At 39.8% G+C, this 25,315-nt stretch overlaps 2 protein-coding genes and 1 long non-coding RNA gene across 3 annotated transcripts; all 3 read right to left on the bottom strand.

Annotated features, from left to right (window-relative positions):
• Window positions 1–1,477: 1,477 nt before the first annotated feature.
• Window positions 1,478–16,053, bottom strand: LOC116674517 (protein mono-ADP-ribosyltransferase PARP12). Its single transcript, XM_032506949.1, has 12 exons — window positions 15,685–16,053; window positions 14,333–14,468; window positions 12,692–13,436; window positions 12,548–12,598; window positions 12,292–12,424; window positions 10,398–10,572; window positions 7,960–8,080; window positions 7,774–7,870; window positions 7,577–7,655; window positions 4,816–4,946; window positions 4,390–4,541; window positions 1,478–3,905 (listed from the first exon to the last, which is right to left on the bottom strand). Exons 1-12 carry the CDS (start codon window positions 15,945–15,947, stop codon window positions 3,136–3,138), a joined length of 2,853 nt encoding a protein of 950 aa, XP_032362840.1. The 5' UTR covers window positions 15,948–16,053; the 3' UTR covers window positions 1,478–3,135.
• On the bottom strand, window positions 1,478–18,123 carry LOC116674518 (uncharacterized). The gene is made up of 3 exons (XR_004328121.1): window positions 18,113–18,123; window positions 17,085–17,089; window positions 1,478–3,074 (listed from the first exon to the last, which is right to left on the bottom strand). It is a non-coding gene; the product is annotated as an uncharacterized LOC116674518 (long non-coding RNA).
• A 1,419-nt stretch (window positions 18,124–19,542) lies between these two features.
• LOC116674519 (protein mono-ADP-ribosyltransferase PARP12-like) lies at window positions 19,543–24,226 on the bottom strand (the record flags this gene model as incomplete). Its single annotated transcript, XM_032506950.1, has 5 exons — window positions 19,543–19,695; window positions 23,192–23,326; window positions 23,724–23,802; window positions 23,922–24,018; window positions 24,106–24,226. Coding segments are annotated over 5 exons (585 nt in total), but the record flags the coding sequence as incomplete, so codon positions are not given.
• Window positions 24,227–25,315: the final 1,089 nt, after the last annotated feature.

Below are 25,315 nucleotides of genomic sequence, written 5' to 3'. Positions count from 1 at the left end.
CTTCCTGTAGCCCAATGTAAAATGTTGTTACTATACACCTTTGGCTGATCAACAGGTGTGTTATTGATCTTTTGAGGCTACAGTAGATCTACTGACCGCAGCTGTTATTGAAATCACCACAAACATTTCAGAAACTCAGGTGTCTCCAGCGATCAGCCAAATAAAGATCTGACTCACTTCCCCTCAGGCTGGGCTCATGCCGCTATAGCATTCTTCCATCAGCTGAGACCAAGAGACCATGACTCAGCAAAAACACAAACACCGAGAGGGGTGCACGCAAACAAAGGGAACGTCGACATTTTATTCATAAGCACTTTCAATGCTGGAACACCAGATTTTCCAATATGCTGAGGACTGGAAGCTCCTCACAGCTGTCTACCAACAAACTGTAGCCAGGGCAAGACACCGACAGGAAGTAGCTGCTTAGGCTGGTTAATGTCAGTGGATATTTACTGTCACTGAGTGGGCTGTTGCATCCCGCGGGGCACAGCTGCCGTTCCCATAGGACAGCTCCATCCTAATGAGCAAATGCATAATGAAGCACAAGTTGGCAGAGTAATGGATGTGTTGGTTGTGACAGCCAAATCCTATTCTCACCCTGGGAATTGTCTCGTTGTAATCTACTTTATTGACCATCTGCACAGAAAAAAAGCTACATGTTTTTAACCAAAGGGGAATAAATGTTCCCGATTAGTGCTCTAACCATTTACAGCCTGAGTCCCTTGGGAAAAAAGTCCTCCGCCACCAACCCCGATTATACCCTAGTGCTTGTGAATTCACTGATGTTTGGTTTACCTGAATACGTATTTTCATTTTGAAATGGCACACAGTTGCCTAAATTAAGAACGTATTAAAGCAACTGAAATCGTTTCTATTAATTAGGTGCATATGACACCATATACTATATATTACCGTCAGACCAGAAACTATGGTAGCCCATGATAGTGGTTCCCTAACTTTTTTACATCAAGGACCCCTAAACTGACACAAATTAGACCCCAGAGCGCCATTTGTTAAGATTGTGTCGCATTAGGCGCTCAGAAATGCCACAAATAAAAAAAATAGAATTGATTTGGTCCCATGGCCCCCCCGTATCTGACAGAAGTTTGCTTTTGGGAATTTTATTACACAACATATATGAAACCCATGACCAAATTAGTCATACAATATGTCATTGTGTTACTAAGATGGAATTAAAGTAAAAAATAAACGATTATACCTTTTGCTGAGGTCCCCCAGGAACCTCTTCGAGAACCCCTGGGTGTCCGCGGCCCCCACTTTGCGAACCACTGGCCTATGAGTACATTTATAGAACTGGGTCCAGGATTGGTTTTGGACCTGATGACCTCTTTTAATTTAAATTATTTCAGAAACCAGACATCACAAATTCACCGGCTAGCTAAATGGCAGATTTCACTCCACCATTGATGGTCCAGTGAATGTCTTCCTATCAAGTGTTGTCATAGAACGTGCTCCGAGTACCAAAGTAGTTTATTTCAATTAATTTTTCAGTTAGGATTATTTACATTTGCACTGACCAAAGTACATGTCAGGTTTCTAAATGCCTGAATACAATAAAATGGAAAAACACATTCTGGTCTTAATGCTTATACAGAAACAGAAATCACTGCATAAAGATACACATTACCAAAGTGTAGTATAACTCTGATATTGTGCTAAAGTGTAAATTGGTGCATTTCTTCAGCGTTTCATTTCTTCAGAATGATCCAATGAAAAAGTCAGGGTGCATAACTATAGTAAAATCTCATCTTAATATGCTAACATATTCACAATCACAATGCAGTTTGTCAGGAAACAACAGGAGGCGGTTGCTAGGGTCTACTGTGTGTGTCTGTGTGTCTGAGAAAGTGTGTGTGTGTGTGTGTGTGTGTGTGTGTGTGTGTGTGTGTGTGTGTGTGTGTGTGTGTGTGTGTGTGTGTGTGTGTGTGTGTGTGTGTGTTGTAGCCCTAATGTCACAGGAAGCACCAGCAGCCATACTGATGATTTTTTTTGCCCTGCCTCATTTCACTAAGAGGATAAACGACCGCTAGTGGCGTTTTCAATTTACTTAGGAGGCCGACGGAGAAAGACAGAAGGAACTGCAGCTCCCACAGTAACCAACGCCGACCAAAACAGTGATTCTGTGCAGTTAATCATTTAAAAAAATTACATTCATTTATTTATTTAATGCACAAAATATCAGAATTTTGCAAACCGGAACGGGAATTTTTAGTTGCAGTAGAATCGTAGTGTAAGCAAATTAAACAAAATCTGCAAGTGGTGCTTTCAAATATTCTACACTCTGAAAAACAACTTACACACACACACACACACACACACTACAAAACCTAATTTCTTCACATTTCATACTAAAGCTATTATGGCTTATATTTTATTCCTGATCAAGGATTTTATCACCTCTACTGGTTGGGGAGCTTTGCAGCAACATCTCATCCTGCAATAATTACTAAAAATGATGTATATAAATATATGATTATAACCATTAAAAATTAGGATTTAAATGGAATTGTGATTTATAAAGTTTTCCTGAGCAAAATGTATTAATCAATTTGTTCATTTTACATTTATTTATGTTAACCACATATCAATAAGTGCAATGGTCAATGGAAACAGACTAAGTGAATAAACCATGACGTGTAAGTGATAAGCTTACATTGAAGACAGAAAACAGCGGCAGAAATGCTATATTTCTGTCGCGTTTCCAACATGGTTTTTGTTCATTTGAAGTTTGACGCCTTACAGTACGTCATCTTCTTGCCCCTCTTCTACTGCAACGCTAGAGTAAACTAGAGAACAATGCCACCAACTGCAGTGGATGGAAAGGCGCATTAATTAGCATTTTCTTTTGCAGATAGAAATTTAAAAGTTGTGTTACATTTGGTTGGAAACTTGGCTATTGTGAACTTGGCAGATCAGTCATTAATATTTCCTGTTCACTGTAGATTTTTCTACTGCACTGTTTTCATCCATGGGATTAATCATGTTAATGTTATACGCTCTTCTAATTAAATAAGCAGTGTAAGGGACACTACTGCATTAATGCAGCTCTACTCCTAATGGACAGCATTGCCTAATTACCAAAAGGCCTTGTTGTTGGGTCTTACAGCTTTGTCCCTAAACAATGACGCAGGAATCAGACTTCGTTGGTTTCGGACTTGGTGAGGAAGGTGGAGGAGATGGAGATGATGAGGGTTGGCTGACTATTCTGTTGCGTTGGTATTGGTAAGAGGATGTGCTGGATTGGTAAGTCAAAGTGCTGGGTTGATATGAGGCTGTTCTGGAATTATAGGCAGATGTACTGGGTTGGTACGAGGATGTGCTGGGTTGGTAAGAGGATGTGCTGGGTTGGTAAGAGGATGTACTGGGTTGGTAAGAGGATGTGCTGGGTTGGTAAGAGGATGTACTGGGTTGGTAAGAGGGTGTGCTGGGTTGGTAAGAGGATGTACTGGGTTGGTAAGAGGGTGTGGTGGGTTGATAAACTGATATACTGGGTTGGGCAGCTGGTCTGATTGGTTGGGGAGCTGGTCTTGGTGCTGGTACTGGTTTGGGTGCCGGTACTGGTTTGGGTGCCGGTACTGGTTTGGGTGCCGGTACAGACGCATAACCAAATAAGTCGACGGGTGGTTGTGTGGTCTTGTACTGCAGCAGGTACTCGGGGTAGATTTGGTGCTTCTCAAACACAACAAAGATGGAAGGGGATATAACGTCGTCGACGCAACTGTCAAAGAAGTTTATGTCTCCGCCGTCCTTGGAAGGAGGTCGGACGTAGTTGGAGGACCCTCTGGTGTAATCTCCCACCAGCACCCGAGAGATGAACAAGGATTTGACATCAGAGTCACCGGTGTAGCTGTGGGAGTATTTTGCATCCCGGGCAAAGTAACTACCTGGGTTTGGACACAGAGATGTCTGGATTATTGTGAGATCTGATTATTTGGTCTATAAAATGTCAGAATGTCATGTCATGAATGTGAAACTAGCCCGACATAGAAGATTGCTATCCATTGTAATCCATTGTCTTTGGGAGGAACTATGACCCCTCTGAACCAGAGTCAACTATTAGTCAACAGCAATACTGATGGACAGTTTAACACACTGAATAGGAAAAAGAAAATTGTCCCCTTTGTATTTGTGTGCACATTGAGGGTGATGTACAGATTTTAGGATTGGTATAAGATACTACCCCATTCTAAGGATTTATTGCCAAGTAAGTAACACCTACAAGAAATTTGCCTTGGTGGTTGGCGCATACATGAACATAATAAACTTTAATATTAAAAAAAGGAATAAATACACAAACAAAAGGTGTAAAAGATAACCGTTTACCATTAATCAGTAAACAACTTAGAAATGAAAGTGTCTTCAACTCACCTTTGCCATAAAGAGTTCCATGAGTTCCACAGATTCTCCAGTCAAAGTTGGTGTGGCAGATGACATCTACGTATTTAGAGTCCGTGCCATGAAAGAGCTTTTTTTCAGCCACAAAGGGTTTCTTGGTGTTGTTCTTCATCTGATTTTTCTGCCTTTATTCAGGAACAATTAATCAGAAACTTTAAATCAGGCTGATACATTTAGCAATGCGTGCTAACGTGCTGCTCATATGTTCAACTTCTCTTTTGTAAGAATGTGTTGTTTCTTCTTTATAAAAGTTGCCCACTCTCACTTTAACAACCAGAGAGTGATGGTTATCTGAGCAGATCCAATAATAACCCAGCTAAGAAGCTATTTAAACACACGACCACTGGGATGGATAATTGTAAGTTTGCGAGACAAATCACATGAAAATCACCTACGTACCACTGAAAGACTTCCCAAAGAGCTTTGTTCTGAATCCTCTCAATTTGGACAATGTCAAAGCCTCGCATGGTTTTACAGAAAAGACTTTCAATCTCCTTAAATTCATCCGAGGAGCGCTGCAGGGGGACTCGCTGGAAAACACCAAGAGAAAAGGAATTGTTGTTAGCCAGGCTACATTTTTTAATTCTGTCCAAGAAATCTTTTTCGGACACAACTACTACAATAGTTTATTCTTTTGGCCATTTTGGGACAGCGGACACAAATTATGAACCTCACATGCAAACTTTTAAAAAATAAAATGCAAATTTCCCAAAATTAGCATGTTTCCATCAACTGCTTTGGAGTTAATAAAGTCACCTTGGACAGTTTTAATTGTGTCATGTCAGCTAGTCAATATATTATTTACTGATTTGTTTGCATATTTATTTATCTATCTTCTATGTTTTTTAAATCATCTCTTCGCCCTGTCCGTAACCAAGGACTCTTCAGAAGGAGGGGCGGCTCTGACTGGGTCCTGAAGGCCAATGGGGTCAGGGGGGAATGGATTAGTATGGGACAGTATGGTGTGAGATCTACTTGCGTGGATAATGCCTGGTCTCTGTGAGATTTTCCAAAGTGTTTTTCATTCCTTTAAGTAGGGCTAGGTACCGAATTCAATAAGCACTAAAAGAACTGCCTTTTTCAATACTACCCAAGTATCGAGTCTCAAAAATGCCTCGTCATTCAATACCCAATTTCAATAGGAGTAAATCTCATCAGCGTGAGTGAGCCAATAAGCACGCAGCATGCTTATACCAAGTTCTAATACTGTCTGTGATTGGCTGTCTAAGGTTACGTAACGTTACAACGTAGAGACAGGCAGGACAAACTCTACATGACACAAGGGGGGGCTCACATAGTAGGAGCTGAAAAATAAATAAAAAGATTTGCGCCATAATTGTGTACATGTTGTAATTTATATTTGTTTTATAACATTGGCATCAATAAAAGGATCTTTTAGGAACTGGTGTTGAAGTCACAGTATTGGTACCCTTCAAGGCAGTAGTTTATTTCCACTTGAGAATTAAGTTGGCTGTATTTAAAAATATTGGTTACGGTCAAAAAACAAACAAAAGAACAAAAAAAACAAAGCCATGAGTGTGTTAGTCAGTCTCCAAAACCTTCTGACTTTGCTACCCTCTCCGTGGCACTCAGCCCGAGCGTGATGGTCGCTAGGGAAGGAAAATCTTTAGGATTCTCACACTTGTTGGGTTTGTGCCCACATGGTTAAATGCACTCACTGTAAGTCGCTTTGGATAAAAGCCTGAGATAAATAAATTAACTGTAATGTAAATCTTTAAAAACAAGTACATATAGTTATCTATCTTTTTAAAAAAAAGGCCTAAAACACCTGGGCACTTTAACTTCTATCAAAAGTTATTTAATATGACTTGATATACGATTCAAAAATGTTGTAGAGAATGATCATTTTTGCATTATTACGCTTACTTTCATTCAAACAAAAATATTAAACATATCAAAAACATTAGGATGTGGGTTTTTTTTGCAAGGAACTGTACCAAACAAATAGTTTTTCTCCAGTCTATAGACCACCACAATACTTCATTCGGAATATTGCACTAGTCCAAATTGCAATTTCGATAAAATTCAAATTAATACCCAGAATACACCTTTACTGGCCTTTAAAATTGGATGTGGTTTTCCAGAGTCATATTTTTATTTTCTCTATGGTACAAGACAGAACATTGCTGATTGCCAAAACAGCACATTGTCAACAATAACGTATGCTCTGTACAGTATGATCTTATTTCCTTGTTAACAACACTATGTTGAAAATGTTCCCCCTTTTGTCAGAAAATCTGACCCAGAAGACAAATAAGCAAATATGCACATCGTGAAAATAATGACGTGGATTTGGCTACATCTAGCAGTTAGTGGTAGTCTAGTTTTCTAACATATGTAACTGCAAACTACAAAACTCCAATTCCAATGAAGTTGGCACGTTGTGTAAAATGTAAATAAAAACAGAATGATTTGCAAATCATTTCCAACTTATATTCAGTTGAATACACTACAAAGACATGATATTTAATGTTCAAACTGATCAACTTTATTTTATTTCCAATCCATTATTTCCAAAGTTGGGACTGGGGCAACAAAAGACTGGGAAAGGGAATGCTAAAAAAACAAAGCACCCATTTGGAACATTGCACCGGTGAACATACCATATGTTAATTTCCCCAAAAGGCTCAGTCGTTTACATGCAAGGAATGGTGCGGGTACTAGACTGGCCTGCCTGCATTCCAGACCTGTCTCCTATTGAAACTGTGTGGCGCATTATGAAGCGCAAATAGGACAATGGAAACGGGCTGAAGTCATACATCAAGCAAGAATGGGCAAAAAATTCCACCTACAAAGCTTCAACAATTAGTGTCCTCAGGTCCCAAAAGCTTGTGTGTTGTTAAAAGAAAAAGTGATGCAACACAGTGGTAAACATGCCCCTGTCCCAGCTTTTTTGGAATGTGTTGCAGGCATCAACTTCAAAATGAGTAGATACAACAATAAAGTAAATCAGTTTAAACATTAAATGCCTTGTCTTTGTAATGTTTTCAATTGAATATAGATTGAAAACTTCATTGGAATTGGGGTTTAGACGTCATGATTTCTAAGCCAGGGCATGGATGTTAGCAGAAGCATTACAGACAAGAGTAGAGAAGTTATGTCTGCCATGCAGACTGAAGGTGTGGTGCTTTCACAACACCTTGTATCCTGTTTGAGGAATCTGCGTCTTGTCCCAGTGGCCGGGTACAGCGGCCAAACTTTGTATACCAAGAGGCCTTCTGTGGTCAGAAAGCAAAGTACGATTAGGATTAGTTTGATTGGCAAGTGGTTTTATAAAATGTTTCTTAAAAAGTGGAAAACATGAGTGGGACCAACAGTATGAGTGGGATGTCCTACCTCACTTTCTTTGTTTTGACATCAGTTGCAGAGACAAACAGCGGACGTCTTTTCACGAGCCTCTTGGTGCCGTACTGCTTGTTTGTCTGTATCATGTCTGAGGAAAAGAAAAGATTATGACTGCTTGAATGTTTTAAAAAAGGCACAAAACTGTGAACACAGATCCATTGTGTGAAATCTGTTTACCTGGGAAACTGAGTGAGTAGGACTGGGAACCAGCGGTGAACTCCACCACATCTGTGTCATTGTCCAGAAACCTTTGCTCCAGTGTAGGACAGTCTATGTCTGATACTTTGCCTCCACCAGCCTGCAACACAACACAAATATAATATAAAATGAGCTGGTGTGACCACAGATAGGGGAGAAATATGTACTAGTCAACACAGGACCTTCTTCCTGTATTTACTTTCTTGCTCCCGCCCCAGATACACCCAACTGGACCTGGGCAATATGGATGTCAGATACCATGATAATCTTGACCAAATACCTCAATATCAATATTGGTACAATATTGTATGGTTGAGAATGGGTGCTTTTACAAACTTGTTTACCAATAAGATTTTAGATAAATAATCATCAGTAATGTGGATATATTGACTAAGTGGTTAAGGGCAAATAATAGACGGCTGTGGCTCAGTGGTAGAGCGGTTGCCTGCCAATCGGAAGGTTGGGAGTTCAATCCCTGGCCCTGCAGTCCCATGTCGAAATGTCCTTGGGAAAGACACTGAACCCCGAGTTGCCCCCGATGCTGTGCATTGGAGTATAAATGTGTGCGAGTGTTTATCTGATGAGCAGGTGGCAGCTTCGGCAACAGTGTGTGAATGGTGAATGTTTCCTTTATGATGTAAAAGCGCTTTGAGTAGTCGTTAAGACTAGAAAAGCGCTATGTAAATGCAACACATTTACATTTTCCTTTTTGTGTGTGTGGATGTAGAGCAGACCTGAGCAATGTACGGCCCGTGGGCCACATCCGGCCCGCATGAGTTCAATGGGAAGTTAACAATCAAACATAAATAACTGTACAGCATAGCAACTGTTTTTTGTTGTTGTGTGAAAGTATGCAGCTTCTTCTTCTTTGGTTGCAAGTTGCAATTAAAAATAAGTAGAAGAAGAAAAACTTTAAATGTGTCAGTGAGCCGCGAACTGAGCTCACGAGATGGACGTGAATGAGCTGTTGTCCCTCAAAATTGTCAGCTCATGAGAAAAAAGAAAGGTTGATAGAGAGCGCCGAGTTTTTTACCAAACATGGACTTCGAAGTATTTAATTAATGAAGTCAAAGGTAAAGCTGTGTGCTTAGTTTGCGGAGAACAGATTGCTGTGTTGAAGGATTATAATGCAGAGCGGGAACAGACATCTGAAGTTTTGCTAGTAAACTGAAAAAGAAACAAGGCTTTTTCTCCAGGGATGCAGCAGTCAAGACCAGCTTTGTGATCTGCCACAAGATCGCCAAACACAATAAGCCATTTTCTGAAAGGGAGTTTATTAAAGAGTGTTTGGTGGACGCTGCTGCCATTATATGCCCAGAGAAAAAAAGAGGCATTTGAGAATGTGGGACTTAAATGGAACAAACTGGCGTGTGTTACAACCGATGACATGCAAAACATGCACATTTTGGTCACAAATGCATTTGTGGGTGTTGATTAAACATGACATAATTGCATTTTGTACTAAGTCTGCTTCTATTTTCATGTCCTAATCATAACATTTGTGCCCTTACCAGTCACAGCTTGTCAAAAACCTAACATGTACTGCTTTTTATAAAGAGATAAAACTAATATTGAGCAGAATTGAGATTAGCCTGTTGGTCAGGCGCTCCACAAAGAGTCCCCGTTTCTCATGTGGCCCCTTGGGGGAAAAATTGCCCATCTCTGATGTAGAGCCAAATAAAATTCATACTTACATGATGTGCATGGGTAGCATCTTTAGAAAAAGAGTAGCAGGGTTATGTAAACACATGTAGTCATCACTTCAGCACAGGTTCAGTAGACCGTGAGTGGAAAGGATAAAGTGGGAAGTATAATGATAAAATGATAAGTGGTTTCAGACAATGGATGTTTATATAAATTCCATTTCAGGGCCTCACTTCTTTCTCATCTTGTGTAAAATTTAATAGATTAAGTTTGCTGCAGTGAACAGTTGTCACTACAGTAGCATTTAAGGTTGTGGTAAGCCTGTAAAATCTCACTGCAATAAAGGTAAAGTGCTCATTTTTAGCCTAAATCAGCTCCAATAGCTTGGCTTGCTGAGGCAAGTTGTCAGTTTGATTATCTTCAATAAAACTATTGCCTACTGCTGCTGCTTTTTCATGCTGCTCTACTGTTTGCTAACTCACACTGTTATCTATGAAGCACTGTTTCAATGTTTTTAAGGTTTTTAATGACGTGGCGTTACTGGAGAGGAATGACTTCTGACTTTAATCAGCTGTATAAAAGGTCAGATAATACAGTATATACTGTACCTTGTTTGGCTATAATATAAAGTTTCAGATTGGGGAGACTGGCACATCTCAATTTCAGAATAGAAACTATATCACATTACATAAATATTCCATTGTTTCAATAAAACAATATTGATGAGAGCAGCTTTCACAGGGCACAGGAAAGGCAGAACTCCAGTTACTCACAGCTGAAGCGTACATGTTCCACGTTCCGGACTCATCCTCCCAGTACCAAACCCACTCAGTGGTGTGGATGAAGGTTGGCTCAAGCAAAGAGTTGGTGGTGGAGAGACGTCGGACTTTGTTCGATCCACGGGTCATTGTGTCAAAATGCACAGGTGGGGTGCTGTAGGGGTGCTGACTAAGGACAGCAGAATAGATAACTATTAATTCATACAATTCATGTTGACAGTAAACAATGTACTGCATTTTACCAATACATTAGCTTGCTAAAAACATTAGATCAATACTGGGAGTTCCTCTTCAGCTAAGCGTCTGTTGGTTGTAGCATATTTGCCATCCAGACAATGACCCCTATTCTCCACCACCCGCGTCACAGCACATCCGAGAAGCAAGCGAGAAGCAGCTCTTGGCTCCGCTATAGATCCGTGCCAGGTCTATTCAGCCGTGGGCTGTTGGGCCAGCCGGGCAGGAAGTGAAAAAGTTAGAGCATCCAGTCAATCCAGCCTACAACACCAAGGACTGCGAGAGATTCAACTCGCAAGTGGAAATATATAATACAACATCACAGATCCTTTTTTATAAGGGAAACACCAGAAAAGAGAAGGCAAGATGAAGTTTATTTGCAGTTGTGTTTGGAGTGGAAGGTAGATCTTAGCTAAATGAACACGATTGTTCTGTAAAGTACTTGTGTGTGTGGTAGAGCCCGACCGATATATCGGCCGCCCGATATAAGCCATTTCCCAATCTATTGGTACCGGCATTTATAATGGCCTTTTTTTTTTTTTTAAATATTCATTCATCAGAATCATTTGTAATGACAAATACATGATTCTGATAAATTAATATTTAAATAAAAACAGGCTGTCAACCATGTAATGAGAATTGCCGTTGCATAGTTTGTCCACTAGACAACGTCCCTGTTGGCAACACTGATTTCTTTTTGTTATTGTGTTTTTGTTTGAAGGACTTTAAGTTTCATATCTTAAGTTTGTATTTTTATACATTTTATTTATCACAACTTTAATATATTTTGATGTTCCATTGTTCTGTTGAGACAATAAAACCAATTATATTATTTTAGTGAAAACTCATTAATGAACTAAACACTAATAACTAATGTAAGGGAAATCTTTTTTTTTTGCAATGCGTTTTCTGGAAATATATATCAGTCGATATATCGTCATTTCGGATTTTTGAATAACCAAATATTCGTATCGGTATCTGCTTTAAAAATCCTTTATCGGTCGAGTTCTAGTGTGTGGTATAGTGCGTTGCGGGGTGAGAGAACATGGGCCTTGCTGGTCTACTGCAGCCCTGATTGGTTTGTTTGTTTGTGTTGTTGTGTGACTGGTGAATCTGGGCAAAGCCTTTAAAACACCAAAAATCACACAAACTAACTGATAGAGGCAGCAGAAGATCAGCAACTCCTGCGTTGTGCAAGGTAAAATTACTGTTTTTGGCAAAGGAGTCTGGTGGCTTTGAAGAAGTCATAAAGGGCTGTCTGACGGTAAGGTAAAGTGGTAACAATATTTTAAACATGGCATACACTGAAACAGTTTTTCGGATGGCCCATTTTTTAGGCGCCTAAAATACATTTTGTTTGCATCGACCACAGCAGAACATTGCTGAGCTTCCGTGGCGGTACCCCGGCTGGCTTCTCCAAACTGGGCACGTGCTAACCACCATCTACAGAAGGTAATAAACTGACTATGTGTAAGTATACACATAGTCATACACACTCATACATCCAAACTTCAAAAAATCCAAACTATCCCTTTAAGGCTTTTTGTCATTATATAGTTGATCAATTTGGTTGTTTCAGTATAGATCTTAAGGTTGAATTTAAGAATTAGATCTTTCCAGAACTAGGATCTCATTGAATGTCTGTAGAGAGTACCTGTAAGTGTTTTTAGGGTCGCAGAAGTCCTTCTCAATCGCCTCGTTTTCATTATCAGTCAAGGCGGTCCACTGATTGTCCTCTCTGACCTCCCATCTGTACGGCATCTTGTCGTGAGCTTTAAAACATCGCTCTGAGAAGACATCGTCATAAAAACTAGATTGATGACGTGATAGGCTCTAAACTCTATAGTACACAACAAGTGTAATTATTACTGTTTTGCAGGATGATCTATGATGTAGCGTTGATTACTTACCCTCATGTATACAGTTTCCTTTGATGAAGAACATGCAGATCTCAGTTTTCTCTGAAGGAAACAAACAAAAGGTTTTTCTTTTACAATTTAGAGTTATTTAAGAAAACTGCTTCGTTAAAAGCTTTTGCAGCTGGTGGAGTTTACCTCTAGCAGGCCTTTGCCTTTGTCTTCTGTTCGGCCCGTCATCGGTTTTTGCATCGTCGATGACAGCACCGGGGTTGTCATTAGTGGAACTGGTTGATGGTTTGACCATGTTCCCGCCTTTCTCCCTGACAGCTGTTGAAGTTTTATTCAGATTTTGTTTTTTGCTCTGACCATCGTCGCTGCTTGCATCAGTGTCGTTGGCAGCAACGGAGATGTCACTGGTGGAAGAGTTTAGCTGCAGCCAATCGTTCATTCCATCGTTGCTGGGCGGAACTAAGGCGTTGATTTCAGCAAGGATGTCATCAGTGGAAGAGGTTCGTTGCGCCGGTTGACGGTTGCCTGGGTTTCCTTTATTTCCTCTGTTGCCCCTGTTGCCTCTATTTCCCCTGCTGCCTCTGTTGCCTCTGTTGCCTCTGTTGCCTCTGTTGCCCCGGTGAACACCTCCCCCTCTCCCAGTTTTGTTGGGAGTGGCAAAGAATTCCCTGGTGGAAGAGTTTGGTTGCTTTCTGTCAGTGTACTTCAAAGCCAATTTGTTTGCATAAACAGACTTCAAGGAATGAGTGAGGTCTTCAGGCACGCCTTTCTCCTGCAGGCTCTTGTATGGCTGTGGAGCATTAAAATAATGAGCCTTGGAGCAGCTGCAGTCGCGGTTCAGGAACCTCTCACAGATATGCAGTCTCTTGCAGGCGAAACCCTCCTGACACAAGCCAAACTCTCCGCCACCATTGTTGTAGTTATGACATATCTGGTGTAGGGACAAAAGGTGGTTAAAAATCACAGAAAGCAAAAAGCAAGGAAAAAAAAGGCAATTACAGGCAAATTGTTGTTGTGATATTGAAATTTTATTTTTCAGTGACCAACTCCTTTAAGATGACAAATACAGATGTTATCCAGCTACTGTAAATCCAAGTGTTGATGAAGTAAGGCTGGGCGATATGGAAAAAAATCAGATATTGCGATAATGTTGTCCCAGTACCTCAACGTCAATATTGTGGCGATATTATAGTGTTGACAATTGGTGCTTTTTCACAAGGAGATTCAAGATAAATAATTTTCAGTAATGCAGATATAATGAGTAAGAGGGTAAAGGTAAAAATAACTGCAGAGCTAGAACAGTCTGGTAACACAGAAAGTGACATCACTTAACTGTAATGCAGCCTTTAAAACCAGGAAAAGAAACACCTAAGCCATTTACAATATCACGATTTCCAAAATCTAAGACCATATCTAGCCTCATATCTCGATATCAATATAATATCGATAAATTGCCCAGCCCTATGATGAAGTCAAACTTCTGTTACTCTTAAGGAATCTAGGGTTTCTTGCAATCATATTTTCAGCATCTGACGACTAGGGTTTAATACATATCCAAACTATTTCCTGGGAAAAAAACGTTACTATTTTTATAAGTAAACCAAATAGGCTGATACGTAGAAAATATTCTATATTTAAGTAAATGTTTAACTAAGTCCTAGACTGGCACAGCTAATGTGCTTCTGCACTTGGGTGAGAATTACTTTTTGAGAAAAAAATAAATCCCTACTGTGTATTGTTCCATACATTAAGCAGGAGTTTTTAGCCCTGATTTACTAATCTAACAATCGGATTTGAAAAAACACTTGTGTATGTAGTGAAACTTACATCAGGCAGAAGCCAACTGTCACTCTGCAGCAGCAGTGTGCTCAGCTCGGTCCGGCTCAGACTCTCCAGCTCGTGCACTCGCAGTAACCTCACATTGTGATCAGAGTCCAGGTCATGGGAGAATTTGCATCCTGTCCTGTCATCCATGAACACACCACACATAGTTCAGCCATGAGTATGATTTTAAATATGCAGTTGCTCTGTAAAATAATACATTCCTCCATTATGTTTTGTAACCACAAATTGGCTAAATGCTATAGTACTAAATTCATTTAAATATTTCTTATGTGTTATGTTGGTTGAAAAGTCTAACTGCAAAAAGTATTGTGGTTTTAAAAGTAAAAAAATATGGATATATATAGATAGAGCTACATAGAGATGAATACACAGTAGCACACCTAAACACATGAGTTATGGTAGTATAGCTGTAAAGAGGTATTAAACACACTTAAGTGTTTTGTTCTTAGGGCGCCCTCTGGCTCGCCCAGTGGGAGCGTTTTCCCCGTGTTGCCTGGACCTGTAGCGGTTAGGGTTCGAAACCGGCCGGTGGCCCATTGCTGCGTGTCGTCCCTCCATCTCTCTCTCTCTCCCCCTTTCATATCTGCCCACTGTCACTTTGATGAAGGGAAAATCCACCCCCACCCAAAAAAAGTGTTTTGTTCTTGAATGATAAACTTTTTCTACCGGGATGCTCAGGGCCAATGGTCACCACTGAACCAGAACTGTGAAACACAGCTACCAAGATAATGCTAATGTCCAATACTAAATTTGCTTTTTCTTAGCTAGGTAGCAGCTAGTTAAGTTAGCATAAAGACACCAGCAGGTTTAAAGGACAACTCCAAAAAGTTCCACAAAGTTAAGCACTTAGCGAAGACGACTCTTTAAATAACATTCCTTATTCTAACTTTGAAGCTAGCTACTTTTAAGTCTAAGGAATATCAGGACTCCTTGTGCTAGCTAACCTGTAAAGCGCGTTTATGTCCATATTTTTTTTGGACATAACGTTAGCGGTTGACAATGTGAAGTTACTAAGCCAAAAAAAAAAAATGATATACTTGCTGGTCAAGCTAAATGACAAGTACACGAACGCACCACGTCGAGTCAAGGAAGGGCTTTATTGCTCACTGCTCAAATGCAACCATATCAAACGCAAAAACAAACCTATGACCGTGCTCTTCATAAAATAGCAATTTAATTGCACATGGAAACGATACTATTTTTTGATTTAAACAATAAAGCTTCCTTTACAAACAACTGAGCTATCTCTGGAGGAGTCACAGGCCTCTCTTACTGCCCAACAATCATTTGACTCACGTTAGGCCGCATCCCTTTAGCAAACATAAGCTATTTACCTGTACGGACAGGATCCGGTGAGGAGGAACTTTTTACACAGGTGCAGCGCCCCGCATGATCCCGGACACTCTCTGACTCTACACAGTTTCAGTCTGGTCCTGGCCACCACCTTCGGCTGCCCGTAAGGACAACACAAAGCAAATTTATCTTGGTTACTAATGACATCATAAACTGAATCGCCTAATCCGAGATTCAATATCAAATCATCGGTGTCAATTGATCCTTGATTGGCGCAGACGATCTTCAATATTTCCGACTCCATTACTTTTGACGCTCTTCTTATCCGTTTCCTTAAGGTGTTCCCTTCCACATCTGAACACAACAAGCCAGCAGCCACGGCTGAGTGAATGCTGGGTTCAATGGAAGAGGAAGGTTCAGTATCATTTCTAAGGTTTGGAAACCGAAACTTAACTATATTTAGCAGATATTGCTGTAACGCGGCTCTCCTCCGCTTGGGGGCGTCGTCGTTATGACTTTAGCCTTGTAGGCCTATTCATAGGACAGAGAAGATTTTCCCGTTTTATAGTTTATCTGTAATAAATGTCACACATTGCAAATTAATCTTGGGATCTCTGTCCCTAACAGTATAGACATTGAAATGACAACCACTATATATTTATTATCTTTATAAAATGACACAGAAATTACACTGCAAGAACATTTGTCATATTCACTTACATCTAGGTCTGTGATACATTCTGCCACTGAGGACATGCTTTACTTGTTGCAGCTGTTTCTCAAAAAACACGTTTACATCTATGCTTCCGGCTCAAACGCCGCCTTAATTGTGTCCACTCTCTCTCTCGTTAAACTGGAGATGAGCAGCGAGGCTTCCGTGGTCTGTGCAGCTCCAGGTCATTTTAATGGAGGCTCTGCTGTTGGCATGCTGCGACAGCTGTGTCGTAATTGGGCTCCATACATTTCGGCCGTAGTTTTGGTTTTCCCCCTCCGAAATAGAGCAGCCTAGAGCCGCTTCCCTAAACTGTGTCTCATCCAGAGACCCATACAGGGCTGTCTGTCAGATGTTCTGAATGACATGGAGACGTATCAGCCGAGCAATAAACGTAATACACAGCAGACTACAGGGCAGGTGGAATTTCCCCTTGAAATATTTTGACTTCATTCTTGAAATCTATTATAACTGCAGTGGCAATCTGTCCACTGATAATGCCACTGGGTGAAATCTGAAGCCCTTTCCAACTCTTGCTGGTGCAAATAATGGAGGTCTTCCGTCGTCGTACTGTTAACCCTTTATTTTACTAAAAGTTTAGATAAAAGCACATACAAACTAACCGATTTGAGTGATTAAAAGCCGAAAACGATGAGATCTAAAAAACATTACTCTCACACAGCCGAGGTTGAAAAACTGTAGCTTCCCGGATCCAGATTTCCCTTCCACCTCACCTGTGATTCCCTTTATAATCTCCAATTAGCGCGCACACGCACCACCCCATAATAAACTTATATAGCCAAATTGGCCATTACAATAACTTTATTTTTCTCAAGTTATCACGAGGCCACTCTCATAGAACAAAGAGGGGATGAGTTATATTTAGAATGTGCAGAACGTTTTGAACATGAGCAGAAATCTCGCTGAAACACGTTTGAGCTGTAAAGAATCCAGGGGTTTAATGTATCCATGAGGTAAATAAGTGCCACATGCACATTTAAAGAGGTTACTTCTCCAACATGATGCAAAAGAGGAAGGAAGAGTAAAGTAGCAGAGATAATGAGAAAAGTTGATCAACAGGAGAATAAATCGTTGAACCAATACAGAATGCCTGAGAGCCTATTATGTTTCATTATAGTTTTATATATTTTGAATTGTCACCTGTGTTTTCCTTTCAATAAATATATTTCCAGCATACATTGATGTACAAATAGGTGCAAAACAATTCATCAGAATTCAGTAAAATAAGGGTTTAATGTCTAGATCAGGGGTCTTCAACGTTTTCCAGGCCAAGGACCCCCAAACTGATGGCGAGATGGAGCAGGGACCCCCTAATTATATATATTGTATAAAATTGTGTTATATCAAACTGGTCCTATAGTGCCATGTGTAAATGTACCTTGTTATTGTGCATTCAATACTAAGATACTCAAATAATACACAGGTTCATATATTCATGTTTTTATTTTAAACATGTGCGAGGCACAGTGAGTAGGGTGGCCATGCCACTGCCATTTATAAACATAACACAATAAACTGATACCTGCCAAGATCAACAATGTCTGTCAATTGCATGTAATCATGCATAAAAGCTATTCAAATGGACATTTTTAATGTGTTGTGAATGAAACGGTGCCCAGCTTGAAAGAGCTCCTGTGTGTCGCTGAATGTGTGCATTGATGACTGAAAGACATCTTCTGCCTCCATTTAACTGTTTACTACAGTGTGTTGAATTCATGTTAATGGTATTTAAATACACTTCAGTGGAAAAAATTGCAGGGGGGGGGGGGGGGGGGGAAGAATATAAAAAAAGTCTAATCAACCAAAACTTTCGCGACCCCCATGCAGTACCTCACGGACCCCCTAGGGGTGCGGACCCCCTGTTGAAGACCTCTGGTCTAGATTATAGATAATACTATTAATCATTTTATCAGCTCCATCAAGCCCATTCAAATTGGAACCCCCCAGATTTCCTTTTATACATGCTCAAATATACAATACGTGTACTATGGACTGGATAAATGGTTGATGGTTATTATTTAATGAGAGTTCATCCGTAATGCCCAGTTAATCAATGGTCAATCCAATACATTCCATCTTCTTGCTAACACCACTCCAAATTCCATTCTCAAATTTTTAACATTTTAGTTTCTTACAACTTTAAGCAAGTTCACTTTTACAGCTAATTCACCCGTTACTCTTATTATCTCCTTCCTATACAGTCAGGATCAAGTTGTTTAAACTAAATATGACTGGTCTGAACTACATGCCAAATTAATCAGAGCACAAAAGGTACGATTGCCTCCAAAGTGACTGTATGACCAGCTACTGACAAGCAAAAGGGCTATTTCTAAACAGAGTCCGACGCAGTCAGTCCACATGAAAACACACCGGGGCTACATTCACTTCCAGGTAACTTCCCGGAGAACATGAGGGCAGAATAGCATCACTGATCTATTTTTTGCTGAATCTTCTTAGTCTTTTAACTGAAGCTACTCTCTGTCTAGCTCAGCTCAAAACACCTGACCTGCAGCACGTTGCCATGTCGATCACTACCAAGCCTGTTTGTATCAACCCGATCTTCACCTGTTCAACTGACTAACAGATAGTACGTGAATGTCTTGCTTTTATTACAGACATGTGAACTCACCGCAGACAGAAGGCAGTGCACAGCTGAGGGTGAATATGGAGACTCTGGAATGGATAAATGATGTCATTTTAAACGAACAGGAAACACTGATGTTCAAAACTTCAAATTAGATTAATTTACTTATTGAAGGTGCCAGAGCGCATGCTACAAAAGGGGGGCAGGGCGGGGACCCCCCTACTTTGGGGGGCCATATGCACCTTGCCGATAGGGTGGACCGGCTCTGGTATTGAGGCTGTGCTGGATTTATAAACAATGTACTGGACTGGTATAAGGCTGTGCTGGATTTAACCAATGTGGTGGGTTTGGGCGCTGGTTTGGGTGGCAGTGCTGGTTTGGGTGGCAGTGCTGGTTTGGGTGGCAGTGCTGGTTTGGGTGGCAGTACTGGTCGTGGTGCCGGTACAGACGCATAACCAAATAAGTTGACGGGCGGTTGCGTGGTCTTGTACTGCAGCAGGTACTCGGGGTAGATTTGGTGCTCCTTAAACACAACAAAGATGGAAGGGGATATAACGTCGTCAACGCAACTGTCAAAGAAGTTTATGTCTCCGCCGTCCTTGGAAGGAGGTCGGACGTAGTTGGAGGACCCTCTGGTGTAATCTCCCACCAGCACCCGTGAGATGAACAAGGATTTGACATCAGAGTCACCGGTGTAGCTGTGGGAGTATTTTGCATCCCGGGCAAAGTAACTACCTGGGTTTGGACACAGAGATGTCTGGATTATTGTGAGATCATTGTTCTTCATGTGCAAAGATGCTAGGTAAACAATACATACATAATAAATGAACAATTCACTATTTATTTGGTCTATAAAATGTCAGAAAATAGAGAAAAAAAAAGATGAACTTGCTATCTACCTATCTATATCCTCTATTTTTTTTTTTTTAAACAGTCCAACAACCAAAGACCGCATACAAAGAGAGCACGATGCAGTTAGTCATCGCAAAGCAGAACAGGGCTACGTTCACTTCAGCTAACTGAAGCTGCTTTAAGCTAATATTCTGTGTCTAGATCAGCTAAAAACACCGGATCTGCAGCACATTAACGTGTCGTTCACTATCGAGCTTAGTACGTGACTGTCCTGCTATCAATACAGACATGTGAACTAACCACAGACAGTTCCCTTGTGCATGAACTCACTGTGGTGGGCTGCTGAGAGTGAATAGGGGAAATACTGGAATGGGTTGGATGTACTGTATGTGGTGTTATTTTAAAACGTACGGGGAACACTGACGTATGAAACTACCAATTTGATTAATTAACTTACTTTTGCTTAATTCAGTGAAGGTGCCAGGATGCCGTTCCTGATTGCTCCCGCCTACTCTAAACTCTGGTTATAGCTGCTTTGTTTTCTGGTTTCCCTAAACTATAGAGCAGCCCAAATCACAGAACTGGCGTGCATGAAATTAGTAACGTTAAAAGGAATTTGTGTTAACTTGTTATAGGTTTTCATTTTGACAGCCCTTTCCTATCGTGTATGACAAAGAAAAGCAGGAATTGCCACAATCATGGATCTGAAACTAGTGCATGTTTGGCATCTATTTTCCCGATAATTAACTATAACAATTGATCCATAATCAAAACAGTTGCTTATCAACTTCTGTCAATTAGTCAATTAATTGTTTCAGGTGCCGTTTTTGGCATTTTAAGCCCGACATAGAAGATTGCTTTCCATTTGGATCTATTGTCTTGGGAGGAGCCATGACCCCTCTGAACCAGAGTCAACTATTCTAAAGCAATGCTGACGGGCAGTTTAAACACCCAATAGGAGGAAAAAATAAGTTTTTGGGGAGTGTTAAGATTTTAGAAATGGTATAAGATACCCTCCCATCTTCTCAGGGTTTTTTTTTTTTTTTATTAATACAAGATAAAAGCACAAGCACATTGTTATAAAAATCAGTAAACAGCTTAGAAATGAAAGTGTCTTCAACTCACCTTTGCCGTAAAGAGTTCCATGAGTTCCACAGATTCTCCAGTCAAAGTTGGTGTGGCAGATGACATCTATGTATTTAGAGTCTGTGCCGTGAAAGAGCTTGTTTTCAGCCACACTGCACCCAAAGTTGTTGTTCATCATCTGATTTTTCTGCCTTTATTTAGGAAAAATAAATCAGAAACTTTAAATCAGGTTGATACATTTAGTAATGCATGCTTACACTTCCTTATTAGTACAGGCATTATGGGACACGAGCCCGCACAAATTGCCACGTAAACTCTTTCAACTGATGTAGTCCATAAAAGTCTCCTCTACAACATAAAAAGTCCTAATGAATCAAAGTGGTGGAAAATATTGAAATACGTTGCAGCCCAAGTTAAGGGGAGACACAACAGGGGAATGGGGAAAATATTTTAACTAACAGATATCACCATTAAACTTCCCTAGTTGATTACTTACATTAAGACAATACTTTTTTGTATTACAAGTTTTCTGAACTTTTGTTTAATTACTTAAAAATGAAAAATGTTTGCAAACTTTCCCACGCATTGAGCAAGTAATTAATGTGAACAGAAATCCATAAATCTTTTGAAATGTTTGCTCCAGTATGGAGTGAGAACGCTGTAACCAGCAGCTGTGAACCGGGCTGCAATGGAAACTGTTCAGTGTCAGTTTCTGTCCACTAACAGAGCTGTTTTTGCCTCAGACAGGCTGGCTAAGATTATTATTCAAAGTGTCTGACAACATTATGGGAAGGATCCCTACAGTAATAGACCTTTTTTTTTTTTTAAAGAGTAAGTTTTCCGTTTAACATTAAACAGCCCCAAAATCCCCATCTCGATGTAAAATAAACAGTAATTTTATCATCGCAAAACACACTTCATTTAAAGTAGACAGAAACAAAATGAAATTTGTCTTGGTTTGTATTTCCACTGCTCCAACAATCACCACTCGGGTTTGGTTAAAATAAACCCTTAATTCACTGATTTACATGTGAAAATATAATGAATCTATACACACTTAAAGTACTGTTTATTTACATGTACTCTGGTGGGTTTGGCAATGGTGATTTTGGGGCTGTTTCATGTTAAACAAAAAGGGCTTTACTCTTTAACAAAAAGGTCTGTTTATGTAGGGATCCTTTCCATAATGTTGTCACATTGTTGACAATAATAATATTATAAGCCTTTCAGTGGGAAAAAAAACAGCACTTTTAGTGGACGCAAACAGACACTAAACATTTTCAATTGCAGCCCGGTTCACAGCTGCTGGTTACAGCGTTCTCACTCAATACTGGACCAAAGATTTCTAAAATATTTCAAATTTTTTTCTTCACATTAGTCACTTAAAAACTAACACTGTTCATTCCAACCGCTATAATTATGAATCATATTTCTCCATATCTGTGCCCAAACCGGCAGTGAGAGATGCCGCCCACAAAGAGCCTAGGTCTGTCCGAGGTTTCTGCCTAAAAGGAAGTTTTTCCTCACCACTGTCGCACCAAATGCTTGCTCGTGGGAAATTACTGGGTCTCAGTAAATTATATACCTGTAAAGTGTCTTGAAATAACTGTTTTGATTTGATATTATAAAATAAAATTGAACACCACTATTTATGAAACAAACGTTCTGAAAACTTGTAACACAAAAAGTATTGTCTTAACGTAAGTAATCAACTGGGGAAGTTTTATGGTGATATCTGTAGTTAAAATATTTTCCCTGTTCACCTGTAGTGTCTCCCTTAACATGGGCTGCAATGGGAAATTGGCATCACCAATTCCAGTATTTTTCAATACTATCCACCACTTGGATTTCCTAGGACTTTTTTTTTTATATGTTATAGAGGAGACTTTTATGAGTAATAAACATTTGTCAGACTTCCTGTTGCAATTTGTGGGACCCCTTTTATCTCACAAAATGCTTGTAATAAATGAATAATACATACTAACTCGTCGCTAATGAGTAGAACAATTCAAAAGTCATGAAATCAGTTAACTGACTCAGTAATGACAGTTACAAAGCAATATCTATTGAAAGTTGTCCAACAGCAGGCAACTTTGCATTTTGCTGCTTTGTAAGAGAGAGAATGTGTTGTTTCTTCTTTATAAAAGTTGCACACTCTCACTTTAACAACCAGAGAGTGATGGTTATCTGAGCAGATCCAATAATAACCCAGCTAAGAAGCTATTTAAACACACGACCACTGGGATGGATAATATTGTAAGTTTGCGAGACAAATCACATGAAAATCACCTACGTACCACTGAAAGACTTCCCAAAGAGCTTTGTTCTGAATCCTCTCAATTTGGACAATGTCAAAGCCTCGCATGGTTTTACAGAAAAGACTTTCAATCTCCTTAAATTCATCCGAGGAGCGCTGCAGGGGGACTCGCTGGAAAACACCAAGAGAAAAGGAATTGTTGTTAGCCAGGGTAAATTCAAAATGGCATTTCAGCAAATATAGAGCCTCTTGTGATTTGGATATTGCACCAGTCCATATTGCAATTTTAAAAAATTACAAATAATCGTTTAGCCCCAGAATACACCTTTACTGGCCTTTGGTAAAGAATTGGCAATTAGTTTTCCAGAATCAAACTTTTTTTTCTTGTTAGTACAATACAAAACATTGCTGATCGTCCAAACAGTAGCACACTGTCAACAATAGTTCATTCTGTACATAGTGTGATCTTATGTCTTTGTTAACAACACTACGTTGATTTCCCCCCAGACAACAAGAGTAGAGAAGTTATGTCTGCCATGCAGACTGAAGGTGTGGTGCTTCACAACACCTTGTATCCTGTTTGAGGAATCTGCGTCTTGTCCCAGTGGCCGGGTACAGCGGCCAAACTTTGTATACCAAGAGGCCTTCTGTGGTCAGAAAGCAAAGTACGATTAGGATTAGTTTGATTGGGAAGTGGTTTTAATAAAATGTTTCTTAAAAAGTGGAAAACACGAGTGGGACCAACAGTATGAGTGGGATGTCCTACCTCACTTTCTTTGTTTTGACATCAGTTGCAGAGACAAACAGCGGACGTCTTTTCACGAGCCTCTTGGTGCCGTACTGCTTGTTTGTCTGTATCATGTCTGAGGAAAAGAAAAGATTATGACTGCTTGAATGTTTTAAAAGGCACAAAACTGTGAACACAGATCCATTGTGTGAAATCTGTTTACCTGGGAAACTGAGTGAGTAGGACTGGGAACCAGCGGTGAACTCCACCACATCTGTGTCATTGTCCAGAAACCTTTGCTCCAGTGTAGGACAGTCTATGTCTGATACTTTGCCTCCACGAGCCTGCAACAACACAAATACGTCCGTATTTTTTTTTTTTTTTTTTTTTAAATCAAACATGACCAATCAGGAGCCAGTTTGTGTGGTATACAAAGAGAATATTGCTTACAAAAACTAAAATTGAAAAAATAAAAGCAAATGTATAAATATGTAAATGATTGTTGACTGCAATACAGTTGACTTCAGTGCAATGGCTAGGGGAAATGTCATGTCAGAGCTTAGTGCCGAATGCAATAATGCAAACCTCAGGACAAGAAACTTTATTTGGTGGAACACGTGCTCGTTTAAAAGTTGTTTTAGTCATGCAACAGAAAACTCAGATTGGACAGATAGTCTAGCTAGCTGTCTGGATTTATGCTGCATAGATCTGAGGAGCAGTTAACTATAAACCGGCCAGTTTGGAATGCAAACACAAAGAAAGTGAAAGGGAGGGACATCGGTGGATCTTCTGGTGGCACCGGTGCAATCCCATAAATGAATCGTCGTCTGTATAGACTATATCTACCATAATGATATTATGAAGTGGTTTCAAATCTATATAATAATCTAACTCTCCACAATAAATCAATATGCATATTTTCCCTATTAACTTCCTTAACTGTTGCTGAAGTTTCTTAATACTGTTTTTATTACTAGTACCCATATCAAAAAATTTGAATGATACCCAGCCCTACAGACATGTATAAATGTATGGATAAATTCCAATTCAGAGCAAAGCTGGGAATGCGATTCTTTATGCTAACTCGTACCGTTATCTATGAGGAACTGTTTAAATGTTTAAAGTTTTTTTTTTTTTTTAATGACGTGGCGTTACTGGAGAGGAATGACTTTGGACTTTGATCAGCCATAAACGGTAAAATAATAAAAAAACAGAATATATATATAATATTGCAGATTAGGAAAACTTTGACATCTCCATTTCAGAATATTTCCCATATAACATTACATAACTATTCCATGGTTTCCTCACGTCTGGATTATCACAGTAAATGAAACTAAAAATAACTCCAGTTACTCACAGCTGAAGCGTACATGTTCCACGTTCCGGACTCATCCTCCAGTACCAAACCACTCAGTGGTGTGGATGAAGGT

This window comes from Etheostoma spectabile, unplaced genomic scaffold, assembly GCF_008692095.1.
Source record: "Etheostoma spectabile isolate EspeVRDwgs_2016 unplaced genomic scaffold, UIUC_Espe_1.0 scaffold00000589, whole genome shotgun sequence".
NCBI lineage: Eukaryota > Metazoa > Chordata > Actinopteri > Perciformes > Percidae > Etheostoma > Etheostoma spectabile.
The sequence above is the reverse complement of the archived record's forward strand: the minus strand, read 5'-3'. Positions and strand labels throughout refer to the sequence as shown.

What these genes read in the sequence shown, in the direction of transcription:
- LOC116674517 (XM_032506949.1), bottom strand. Translation starts at nt 15,947, where the DNA reads ATGGAGTCGGAAATATTGAAGATCGTCTGCGCCAATCAAGGATCAATT. An exon ending in AAGGCAAAGGCCTGCTAGAG is followed by an intron (nt 12,599 to 12,691) that starts GTAAACTCCACC and finishes TGTTTCCTTCAG; the next exon opens with AGAAAACTGAGATCTGCATG. An exon ending in GACCCTAAAAACACTTACAG is followed by an intron (nt 10,573 to 12,291) that starts GTACTCTCTACA and finishes TGCTGTCCTTAG; the next exon opens with TCAGCACCCCTACAGCACCC.